Source organism: Cryptomeria japonica, chromosome 9 (genome assembly GCF_030272615.1).
Source record: "Cryptomeria japonica chromosome 9, Sugi_1.0, whole genome shotgun sequence".
In the NCBI taxonomy this organism is placed as follows: domain Eukaryota; kingdom Viridiplantae; phylum Streptophyta; class Pinopsida; order Cupressales; family Cupressaceae; genus Cryptomeria; species Cryptomeria japonica.
In genome coordinates, this window is record NC_081413.1 from 365,538,628 (window position 1) to 365,551,856 (window position 13,229).

At 37.9% G+C, this 13,229-nt stretch overlaps 1 protein-coding gene across 6 annotated transcripts in view; it reads left to right on the forward strand.

Moving 5' to 3' along the window:
* The window catches only part of LOC131076830 (auxin-binding protein T85), a 160,928-nt gene that overhangs the window by 56,224 nt on the left and 91,475 nt on the right, over window positions 1–13,229 (forward strand). For all 6 annotated transcript variants that reach the window (XM_058014162.2, XM_058014165.2, XM_058014164.2 and 3 more), the window contains one exon: window positions 10,707–10,910. In XM_058014162.2, the coding sequence (XP_057870145.2) occupies window positions 10,707–10,910 (204 nt within the window). The remainder of the gene's footprint in view (window positions 1–10,706; window positions 10,911–13,229) is intronic.

Below are 13,229 nucleotides of genomic sequence, written 5' to 3' on the forward strand. Positions count from 1 at the left end.
TAACCACTTATTAGAAAACACTTACAGATCAGAAAATAACCCTGTGAAACAATCCAATGAAGAATTAACCTGATCTTCACAAGTTGCCACCAAAGTTGAGGACTCTTGGAGCATGCGATAGGCTGGAAAAATAAGTTACTGTTGCAAAATTGCCGAAAATACGACCAAGCTTCAAACCAACACCTGCTACCAGCTAGGATGCCAGTTAAGAAACTGGAAATAAGCTTAAAATTGGCTCACAAGATTAGATCACTTGCTGGTCGATAATACCCAATTCTGGATGCTAAAGTGGAAGGCAATTTATTGAATGAATTAAACTCTTCAAAACATTTAGTCCAATTTGCTCAGAAATGGAAGGCTGGGTCAAATAAAAGCAATGAGACAATACCCACAAAATTCTAAACACTATTCAAATTGACCTCCAACAGATTTCTTGGACTGTTTAACTACCAATCAAAATAATAAACTTCAAACTAAGATACCGGTTCTTGGCATTTTAGGCTAGGTTCGGGTCCTGGTTCTTGCCCGGTCTTGGTCCTCCTCGGGTTCTCCCTGGGTTCCACCTGCGTCCTGCCTAGGTGGATGGGTTCTCTGTGGGTCCTGCCACAGAGAACCCACAGAGAACCATCCACCTGGGCAGGACCCAGGTGGAACACAGGGAGATCCCAGGAGAACCCAGGCCCATGGGTTCCCAAAAATGGGGCCCACGGGTCATAAAAACACAAAGACCAATAAAAAATACTTTTTAAAATATTTTTTTAACATGTAAACCCATGTCTCTCTGATATTTTCCAATATGCTTCACCGGTCTGCTCTAAATTATGTTCTTATCCTCTACATAAGGCTACTCATATATTCTCTCGTTCTATCGCACCAAGCTGTTCTAGACTACTGCAGATCTGCTTTTATTTATGTCCTTATTCTGTTCATCCTTCTGTCCTAATGCTATTCTTATTCATCCCTGCTGTGCTCTAACTTAGGATCCTTTTTTCGTGGTTGAATGATGTTGTATTATATTATTCTCTGTAATATCTGATATGTTAATAACTGCTGTAATATATCATTGCAGCAGTCACATTGTATATTTCATTTTTGTATGGATTGTATCATTGTAATAATCAATAATGGTAGTGATAATTTATAAATTATATAATTATATTTTATAATTTTGATGTTTTAACATATATATATATATGTGTGTGTGTGTGTGGACAAACCCGTACTCGTACCCAAGATTTTTTTTGCCGAATACGCGAATCCGTACCTGAATCCGAACCCGAACTGGTAACGTAGACTTCAGAAAATAAGCCTCTGCTGATAATCACCAAATTAATGCTCCAATAAGATCACCTTGCACTGAGAAAAGCATTAGAAGAATACCCATATAGTTTCCTGGCTTTATCTACCTAATTGATTCAATTGCATGATTTACATTCCATTTACTTTGTATGACAAGATGAGAAATTAATAATAATTTACTCACATTCCAAAATCAAACTCAATCTTATGCAAGAGACCACTCAGAATTAGAGCAATATTCAATCAAAATACCATATAGATTTTCATCATGAACAAACCCCAAAAACTTTGAATATTTCACCAAAATCACTGAAAATTGATGCCCATGTATGGTCTCTGAGATGAAACAATCAATCTACCATCCTAGAGAGATCTTTCACTCTTGAAGATGACCTCCTCAAGGAAGATTTTTGCCCGCCAAGAGCTTTGTAAAACTCAAAACCTGCAATTCTTGTCCTTTTTCTTCTTGCACCGGACGCAAGATGAAAGGAAAAACTTTCTTTAATTTCTTTGGCCTTCACCATGCCAAACTTAGGCAATTAATCTAATTTTTTGATTCCCGCTAAGTCCATGCCCTTTCAATGGGAAAATAAAATAGTTTTTAAAACATCCCACTCTCGCCACTTAGGAAGAATTAAACAATTATAATATTTCCCTTACATCCCCTTTCTTACTACACCCAAGACGATTAGAACTTAGGATTAAATTAAAATATTGCATTATTCTCTTAAATGAGTGCCAAGACCAAGTCAGTTAAATGAGTGCCAAGACCAAGTCAGATAAAATATTAATTAAATGCAATGAAGTGAAATTAATGGAGCCTTATTTTTGCATTTAATTAATAAATATCCCAAAAGTTCCCCTATCAATATGCATTAACATATGGAGAAACAATGATAGGCTAACAACCTCCAAATACTAAGGCCTATAGAGGGGATATTACAATCCTCCCTCCCCAAAATTGCTTGTTCCCAAGCAATTTCAGCTCTGGATGTTGCAAACCCTGCTCATTCTCCCACATGGTATCCTCGATTGACAAGTTCTTCCACTTCACCAAGTACTCTCTAATAACTCGCCTCTTAAGAGTGCATTCCCTGATATCAATGATAGCCTTCGGAATGAGAATAAGTTTCCCTTTCTCATCCAATGGTGGCGACTTGGAAAAAGGAACTACATTATGTCCCAATGCCTTCTTGTGTTGAGACACATGGAAAACATTGTGCACCTTACTATTTGCTGGTAATAGCAACTCATAAGCCACTTCTCCAATCCTCTTGGAGATCCTGAATGGGCGGTAAACCCGGGGGGTCAACTTCTTTGATCCACTCTTCTTGAGAGTGGACGACCTCTAGGGCTGCATTCTTAGATAGACCATGTCACTAACCTCAAAAACTCTCTCAATGCTATGTTGATCTGCATATTGCTTTTACCGATTTTGGGCCTATTTAAAATTTTCCTTCAAGGATCTCATTATGTTTTGGCTATGCTATAACAAATCCATTGCATTAGGCACTCTTCTATCTCCAAATAATAAATCCATGAAGCTAGGAGGCTCATAACCATACAAGGCCATAAAGGGTGACATCTTAATTGACATGTGGTATGTGGAGTTGTAACAATACTCATAAAGGTGAAGCCATCTTACCCATGCCTTCTTCAGTCCTAAAATGTAATTCCAAAGGTATCCTTCAACCCACTTGTTAACAATTTCAGTCTGTCCCATTTTGTGGGTGAAAATTGATACTAGGAGTGAGCTTAGTCCCACTCAATTTGAATAATTTTTGCCAAAACAAGCTTAAAAACTTGTTGTCCCCATCACTCACTATGTTCTTGGGTAACCCATGTAGTCTGAAAATCTCTCTAAAAAATAAATTTGCCACCTGAGCTGCTATATACAGTACTGAAATAGCAAAAAAATGGACAAATTTGGTTAACCTTGTTGGTTGAAAATTTTGTACACTTGGGGAAATATACAAAATTGTGGTTTCAACCACAGTGTGTGAGTAAAACTCTCCTAATTAAGGGAAGGCTCCCCCTATCTAACTACAACTTTAAAAATAAAATAGGATGGGACAGCAGTCTTTCTTCTTCTTTCAAGAAAGGCAATATCCTTTTCTCTTCACAGAAAAGTGATAGCGATTTGATATAAAACAACAATAACAACTTTCGAAATGAAATGAGAGAAAGGAAATGAAGTTTCCTGAAAGCTCAAAGACTTCCGTCACTTCTTTCGGGACGGGTCAGCAATATCAAGCTCAAAGTCTTGATTATGTGAAGTCCTATTTAACCTTTTCTATACTAATTTTATTAAGAACAAATTATAACAGCACAAAGACTGAAATATCTTATTCTTTCTATGCAAGATAGCAAGAACAAGTGTGAGCTCAAAGACTCTCAGCTATTTCTCATAAAATCTACTTACTTCTAAACTCTATTAAGAACAAGTGTAAGCACAAAGTCTTACAACTTTTTGCCAATAGAACTTCTACTTTAACTAAATTAATCTCCAATACTTGCAGCTCAAAGACTACAAATCAGATTTGATTAAGTTCTCAAAGAAACACTTGCAAGAAAGGTAATATGTAACACAAACTCAAGAATGTAGCACAAAGACTCAAAGCTTGAGCAATTTTCTTCTATTCCTTTCAATTCTTCAATTTACACATAAAAGCTCAAAGACTTCTTTGCTGCAAATTTGGCAGAGTTTTTACTTGCTTTCAAAAAGATAAAGACTACAATAGACACCTCGAGTATTTATAGAAGAGGAGCCTTGAGAAAAAGGTGGGAGGATCCTAACTAACATGAAAGATTCTCTCAACCAACAAGACTTATTCAATAACTAACTAAGACTTATTCCAACTACAGTCCTAACTGAACTCAACTTGTAGTTGCCTTACATGTAATTACAAAAGTGCAAGTAAAGACTTAACTTGCAATTTACAAAAAGCTTTTACATGTAACTTGTCAAAAGAAAAACTACAACTAAAAGATTACAAATATGGAAAAATACAACTAAGTGTTGAAAAACACTTAAGCTGCAGCATGTGAAGACATGAATCCTTCGAACTTCTGGATGATCATTCGCAGCTCGGTAGGATTCGGTTCGTGAGTGTTCTTGGCAACAACCATGGTCTTCACAATGGTATCATGGCATCGAAGAAGCATACAATCGTTCTTCTCCAAGATGGACTAGATTTCGTGCAAAAAGGTTTGATGTTTCATCAGACCCTGAATTGAAGCAGCTGAGAATTGTTCGCTTCTCCATTCATCATGAATACTCATCTGTAGATCTGCAAGAACTTCTTTTGGTATCAGCTCTCCATTTTGACTCATTATGTTGCAAGAAGCATTCTCACAATGGGAAACAATACCTTGAAATACTTCACCCCACAATCTCATTGCATCATCAATCTCCTCAATGAGGGATTTGAGAACAAGGGCTTTATTCTCTAGAAGTTCTTCAAATTCCAAGTACATGACCCTGGAAGAAATAATGGCATGCTCCTAAAGAACACTCAATTGTTGTTGGGGCATGGTGCGCCAGATTGTCAAATTATCTTCAATCCTTTCCAGATTCTGTTTGAAAGTGTCAGAGGTATGTTTCAATTTCTCTTCAATGGCCTCCAACTTAGACATCATTTGGAAAATGTCTTTCAACACTTGTGCACATAGATCATGAAGTTGATCCACCCAAGAATCCAATGCTTGTACTTTCTGGGCAGCTCTCTCAACTCCACGAATCGGTTCTTGACAACCGGAAGAACTTGTAGGATTACTCCCTTCACCAGCAAGTTTTGTAATTTTATGAACAGATGCAACAAGTTGCTGGTTCTCCTCTTCTAGCTTGTCTTTCTTTGCTAGAAGCTCGTCATACCGCTACACTAGTGAGGCTACAGATTGCTGGGCATCGTGTTTGACCACTTCATGCGTTTGTTTGCTCAATTCTATCCTTGTAACCCTATAATCAACAACTTGCATTTCCTCACGTGGCTTATCCGCAAGGGGCTCAACAATTTCTGCCACTTTCATCTTCTTGCTATCAACAGTCAGTCTTGAGATTGTCTTGGCCGTTTTAGCAAACTTGGGCCTAGACTGTTTGAGTTGCTAATAGTCAAAGACATCAGGAGAGATTTCCTGCTTCTTCCTCTTTGGGGTAAAAGAACTAAGCCATGGAGGTAAAACAACTAGTTCTCCTTGAGTAGCTGCTGAAAGCGAAGGAGAAGCAGTTTCTATTTGAACAGCCGTGGTCACCCTAGGAGGAGTATCTGTTTGGATGGCGACCATGGTTTGCTCAGTAACCAATGGGCATGAAGATTGCCTCATAAATTCTTCAAAGCCAGAAGTGGAGGTATCAATCTCTGACAACTGGATACATGTAGTAGTATCCTCAGGAATTTCCAGCAAACCCTCTTGTTGATGATCAGGAGGCGGCTCAACTGCTGAAATAGGAACGACATTTTGAGGAGACTCTTCCACTGTTATGTCAAGAGAAGAAAGAGGCGTCTCAATGGAAATTAAGGAAGGAATCTCATGAGGTGAGTCTGAAGCTAGAGACTTAGGAGCATCATCAGATTGTTGTCTTTCTTCTGGATTATCAGGATCGATCACATGAACATGAAACCGAGACTTTTCCTTTCCACGAACTGTCGCCTCCTCAGGAGGAAGAACTACTGCCCGAATAACCCGCAATTTGATCTTGGTGCCAGAAGATGATGCACCTTCCTTCTTGTTAATCTGAATCTCAGACTACGTCCAAGAGGCCCCGTAGACTCATCTTTTTTCCCAACCTTGATCTTGATGAGTCTAACACCATTACCTTTGAGCCAAGTGTTGGTGTTAGCCAAGATAGGCTGAAATCTTTCAAGAATGGGCGTGCATTCTTTATGCGACCATTGGATTAAAGCAAGTGGAGCTTCCTCAACCCTTCGTGAAATATATTTAGGATCAAGTACATGCCCATCATCAATCAGCCCTTGTGGAATATCCACCAAGTTCAAATCAATAACCTGCTCAATAGTAAGCTTGCAGTAATCCATCTTGAAAACCTCCACTTCTGTATGAAGATCTACCCAGATATCCTCAATATGATGCACGTGTATGAAGGATTTCTTGATTTTTTCCTTCATACCCCGGTAATCAAAATCTGCCCTAGACTTAAACCTTTTGAGTTTAATCTCTTGCATCTCAGTCTCCATAGCGCTTTGACGGATGTGACAAGAGAATACCGGCCAATTTTCAATGGGTTTGTTGTAGAAATCCCCATTCCGACTTTATGTCTGACAGACTGATGAGCATGCACGACCATGATCTGTTTTCCCAACTCCATAAGAATGATCTTATCAGTCGGGTATCTAGGGAGCATGTATGGCTGCCCACTATAGCATCTGACTCTCATATAGGTAAAGGTCGGGAATTGAAGAAACAAGCACCCATACTCATTCACTCTTTCCCATGCCTCATCTGACACCCTTCTGTTCTTTAGAGTCTTGTCACACTGGCACATGAAGTAGCCAAAGAATGCACTTGAACTCTTCTGAAATGCAATCTGTTGGGTCTCAAAGGCAGCTGATCATAATATTCCCATACAGGTATAAGCGAGCGGTCACCCTTGGTAGAAAGACCAGGGAAATGTCTGAGTGACGCTGCCAAATACACTAAGTATGAATTCATGTAGAAAGTCATGGTGGTAGGGACTGCTGCAAGTTGCTCGCATAAAGCATCACTGATAATCTCTCCCCATGATATATGATGGGATTGCCTTATGAACATGGTGAACTGATACATCCAGGGTTCGAAAACATTGGAGTGTTCAAGACCCATCATCCTGCTGAGGAGAGTTATGATGTCTCCAATTTCCCACTTAAAGTCACAACGGTACAACTTAGCCCACCTTGAGAAGGGGGCTCGTGGCTCATGAATCCACCTGTTAATATGACGTTTGCAATCCTTTTCTCTCTTGACATAGTACTCGGCTGCACTATCCTTTGAAATTTCCATATAAATAGGTGTTGGTGGTATTCTGAAGACTTTCTCAATTGTATCTGCATCAAGGCGGATTATTGCTTCACCATCATCATTTTTAATGGTTCTCATCTCCTTGTCAAAGCGATGGGCGCAAGCGAGAACAAATTCAGGTTCTAGGGCAGCCACTGGAAAAGAGGATGCATGATGGATGTGGCTATCCAACAGCCGCTGCATATTACTATCATGTAGATCCTCCACTCTCTTGACAAATTCTGACATGTCCACATGCCCTATCTCTGTGTCTTTATGCGGTCCAAAGGAGAGGAAACTTGCGAAGGTGAAACTTCATTCTGGTACTTGTCATATTTATACTTCATCTTCTTCGAAATTGGAGATGAAGACAAATTTGACATTGAAAGATAACCTGGTATATTGCGATGAAGACTTAAAAGTGTTAAGGCAACATCATGATCATCTGCAACTAACATTTTTCCTTATTCAAATAGAAAGAACTCCAACCCTTGCACTTCATGATTTTGTGAGAGAAAGATGGGAAATAAATGGGAAATGCTAGGAATCTTGACTTTGACCAATTTCGTATCTTGGGGAAAATTTTACAAGTATACAAGTTGGGAAGAATGCACATGCAGTCGGATTTTTAAAACCCGAATGCAAGTATACTTGTAAAACGGAAAATGGAGAAATGAGTGAAAAATGAGAATTAGACTTGCGGGAAATGACGTGAACGGAAAGTACGGATATAGGCGATATGGATGGATAAAAATGGGAAGATTTTGGGAATGTCACTTCCAAGCAAATGGGAAGAACTTGGGACATGCAATCCGGTTCTAAAAACTCAATTTTGGAAGGATGGGTATTTTTCATCTTTGCAACTTGAAATTTCAACAAAAGATGGTTAAATTCTTTTAACCGTAAGGGAAGAACAATGATTTTCATCCAACTTGTAATCGGGATTTAAAATCCCGAATACAAGTAAAGAGGGAAAATGGGGAAGAACAATGCAATTCAAAAATTGCTTTACAAAGGGGAAAATCTCTCTCACAAAACCGATTTTTGGGGCAAAATAATCAGATACACAAATTTACAACTAGAAAGGAAAAACAAGAAGACAAGAAAACAAGAAAATGAACCAAAGAAAGAGAAGAAATCATACCTTGCTTCAAACTGAAAATGCCTATAGAGAAAATCGGGTTTTAATTCCCATATAGCAAGTTTAAAAAGTCACTTTTCCCTCACCAGGCAAAATCGGGTTTTGGAAATTCAATTAGAAGTTTAAAATTCCCAAATTTGCACTTTATGAAGAAAATCGGGTTTTTTGGGCACAATAGCAAGTTTAAAATTGTCACTTTATTTCATTTTTAAGCAAAATCGGGTTTTGGAGATAGATGTGCAAGTTACAAATTACTTGTAAAGGGAAAATAAAATCCCTACAACAAGTTTTAATAACTTAACACATGTAATAGGGGTTTAAAATCCCTATTACAAACAAAAGACATTAAAATAGGGGTTTTAGAAAAGAATTACAAGTTATTTATAAATATGGAATTTAAAATTAAGTTGTAACTTATCCAAAAAATCCCTATTATAACTTAAAAAGCCAAAAAGCAACAAGGGGGAAATAAAAAGTAAGTTACAAGTTCTCTTTTAAATAAAGTGCACTTGTAATTAGCCAAAAATTTCTCTACAAAGACCAAAACAAATGAAATCATTAAAACTTGCATTTCAAGGAAAATTTCCCACTTGTAGTCAGGGAGAAAAACCCGATATTGAAGGAAAGACATAGCAAATGAACCCAGAAAGCAATGAAATTCGAAACGTGGTTCGAGGATGGACTGAAGATTAAGACAGTCCAAGGATTAGGCAAAATTTTGCCTCGGGAACCGTGCCATAGAGTAACATTTTCATTTTTTGACAAAAATTTCATGTAATGATCCTTCATTTTTGAAAACAAAAATGAGGAAAACAAACCTGTCCACCGCAACATTGATGCAATTCTTCCCTTGCAGCTTGGGTAGCTTTGTGATAAAGTCCATTGAAGTACTTTCCCATTTTTTTATTGGGAATAGGCAAGGGCTGCAACAGACTGCTGGGACATATATGCTCAGATTTGTTTTGTTGACATGTGATACTTCTGAATGTACTTAAGGAGTTCATTCTTAAGACCCTTCCATGTAAATTTTTCCCAAATTTGCCTATAGGTCTTTAAAAAACGCGTGTGACCAGCCATGGGAGTATCATGAAAAGATTTTATAACTGTCATCTTAAATTGAGAAGTGGGTTCCAAAAATATTCTACCTTTATTATTTTATAATTGATGAGCTTGTTATGAACTGTATACTTGTCATCCTGTGTAGTACCCTCCAAAATGATAGAAGCCCAAGTGTCCTTGGCATATTTTGATGTAATTTTCTCTCTCCAATCTGTTGTAATCTCAACAATAGAGCATAAATGTGGTCTCTTGGAAAGTGCATCAACCATTATGTTCCTCTTTCCCTTGACATAAACAAGGTCAAAATCATAAGCTTGGAGTTTGCTGACCCATTTTTGCTACCTCTCATTCAAGTCTTTCTCATTAAGGAAGTACTTGAGGCTATTGTGATTCGTTTGGATAGTGAACTTGCCTCCCACAAGATAAGGTCTGAACTTAGCCAATGAATGCATGATGGCCAATATCTCCTTGTCATATATCGAATTACTCTCAATTTGCCTCTCTCAAAAGCTATAGGATGCCTATCTTGCATTAAAACTGCACCTATCCCTTTTCCTTGGCATTAAATCTTAGTATTTAGTATATGCAATTTTGCTATTTTACTAATTTGCCAAAGTTTCATTTGAAATGTAATTCTTATACATCTTTTCATAACTATTTTTTCAAGTACTATATGTATATTAGCACCGACCTCCCTCGGTGCCATCCCCCCACCGTCCCCAAACTTAGGCCCTTGGTTCCTCTGTCCCCATGTTCCCGTGTCAAGAAACTCGATGGAACATTATTTTTCCTACACAATGAGGGTTTCTTGGATAAAAGTATGAGTTGTGAAGGTTTGTTGCATGCTTATTTCTGTTTTAGATGACAATATTCTCTTCTCTAAAGAAAACTTCATTTGCATAAGTAGTAAGCAGATTAAGCATTTTGTTGATTCTTGAATTCTATCTACATTAGGAACTTATGGATCAGGGACGTGCAGTATCTACTTTAACTATGCTTTTGAACACCACATACATGCCATTTCAAGAATAATAGGTAGCCAAAGGGTCCATTGTTTGATCACTTGTAGTTTGGATTCACATTGTTGCTTTGTTCTTTTTATATGGAAAATACATGCTTTTAAATTTTTTTGATGTTGTTTGTTAAATTTCTTGCGTCTTTCCTGAGTGTTACATACACTACAAAAAAAATGCAACACCTCCATTTGTTGCAGGTAGAAGTTTGGCTTCAAACATTTGCACCTAGTTCCCAAACTCCAATTCATAGACATTTATGTGAAGAGGTATTTGTGGTGATGAAAGGCAATGGAACACTTCTTTTAGCATCAGATTCAGAAAAGCATTATCCTGGAAAGCCTGAACAATTTGCAGTGGTGGCTAATAGCACGTTCACTATCCCCATGAATGCTGCACACCAGGTAAGTGCATTTTATGTAAAACAAAAGTTGAGTCAAATGCTAATTTAATTAGCCAGTATAATATGGATTAATTCTAAGATATTATGAGGTTGACAAAGTTGTTTGTTCTCAAGATTCTTTGCTGATGACCTTTAATTGGAGTATGAGTTAGAAACTTATCTTGATTGATAATCGAATCTTGGTGAGTAGTGAAGGCTTTGCAGCATATATGTCATTTCACTTTCAATTGGTGCCATTATGCCATTTGTTTGGTGTTGATGTTGTTACATATGTCGTTAATATGCATGTTGTATATGAGCCAAGATAATACACCATAACAGTAGATAAATATAAGACTAATCAGAGTTGTGTAGCATTTTTAGAGTGGTTCCTTTCCTAATCTGTCCAAGTCATTACCTTGGATTTTTTGCCTATAGTCTAGTTGGAGTTCCCAAACTCGCCGCGAGTCAGGCGAGTCAAGCCAAGCTCGGTGAGTTTTGCTGACTCGGGACTCGGACTCGGCGAGTTTTGACCATAACTCGCCTGACTCGAGACTCGGGTGAGTTATGGCAAAACTCGCCGAGTCCAAGCTCCAAGACTCGGCCACGATAGGTCAATGTTTTGATTTGTTTTACAAGTTAGTCTCCCCGTCAGGATTCATATATGGAATATAACATTTAAGTATAAGTGACATTTCCTTATGTCTTTTCTCTTTCTTATACTTTAAGTTATATTCCATATATATTGTCAGGATGTTTGAGAGTGGTTTCGGACCTCCATGAGTTATAATGCAAAATCTAGTTTTTGGAGGATCCTTCAAATTTCCAGACTTAGTCAAATTTCAGGCCATTTCAGGATCAGGATGACATTCCAGATTTTTAAGGCGAGTTCACTCTGACCTTGATGTAAGGGACGGGACCTAGGAGGACACTATGCATTCAACCAAGGTTTGATTTAGCAACTTGAAGCGTGACCAGATAGTACACAAAAACCCTAGGAATGATCTAAATAACCCCTAATCACTCAACTGACCTAACCTCCTTCACTCCACCTTGAGGAGATCCACCTGATTTGATGACCTTTGAGAAACTCAATCCCTTCAATGCAAAGGCTAAGACACTAAAACGACCAACAACAAAACTAAAAGAGCTAACCCTAGAAAGCAAAAAGTGGGGGTCTTCATTTGCAATGGGGCGATGTGTGAGTACCTCACAACAGAGATGTTTCTTAAAATTTTGAAAAAAGCGGGTGAGTTGGGGACATTTCCTACCTGTCCCCACATCCCAAAAAATCCCCCCATGGGGCACAAGGTTATTTTTGGCAAGGGACATGTCTCTGAGGAGCATATTTTCAAACCCTTTTGGCCTCACAATTCCTCCGTCCATCCAACATATATATAGCCTAAAAACTAAGAGGTCCAAGAAAGACCAAGGTCAACTATAGTCCCAAGGTAAAACCTAAGTTCAACAAGCACACTATTTAAAGCTACCATACACAAGCACTCCTTACAGTTTCCAAGTGAATGTCATGATGTCTCATGTTGGTGCTCCCAAAATTTCAATTTGGCCAAAGAAAATACTAAACAGAAGCCCCAAACAAGTAGATACTCTACCAACATGCCTTTCATGGCATAACAAGCTAGCACACATTATAGTTGGGCTTTATTCAATAATGGGTGCATGAAACAAGTTTTAAATTGTTAAAAATCTCTTAATTTCAAGGGTTTTTTAATTTTGCCGAGTCGTTGCCGAGTCATAGCCGAGTCGGCCTGGCCGAGTCCGAGCCGAGTCCGAGTCTGGGAACTTTGGACATCATAAACAAATAGAACTGGAAGACCACACACATCTAGTTTTTAGTTGGCAGCATACTACATAGTTTTTTTTTTACAGGTTGTAAGCCATGCATTTACTATATTATTGGGGATTTAGAGCATTGAAATACACTTGTGAAATGGAACATCACTTGAAATAGTCAGTAAAAATACTTGATAACTTTGTTAAGACCTTGTAAATTCCAAGAAGTTTTTTTGTTTTGTTGTTAGTTGTCACTTGGAGAGGTCTTTAACTCTTCATTTGTTGGTATTTAAAGGGTTATGCACGTACATCAAATGTTATATAGTAATGAACATAACCAAATTCCAATAATTTGTTATCCTAATTTATGTGATTTAATTGTGGGCCAAATTGGGTGTCTAATCTCTTTTTCGTTATTGGTAAATTCTTCTCACAGGTAACCATGTCATTGTAGGCCAAGTTGGTCATTTCTTATCCTTATCTTTATTGGTAGATTCCTCTTGTGGTTAAACTTGGAATTAGATGCAACTTTTGTGGTATACCTTAA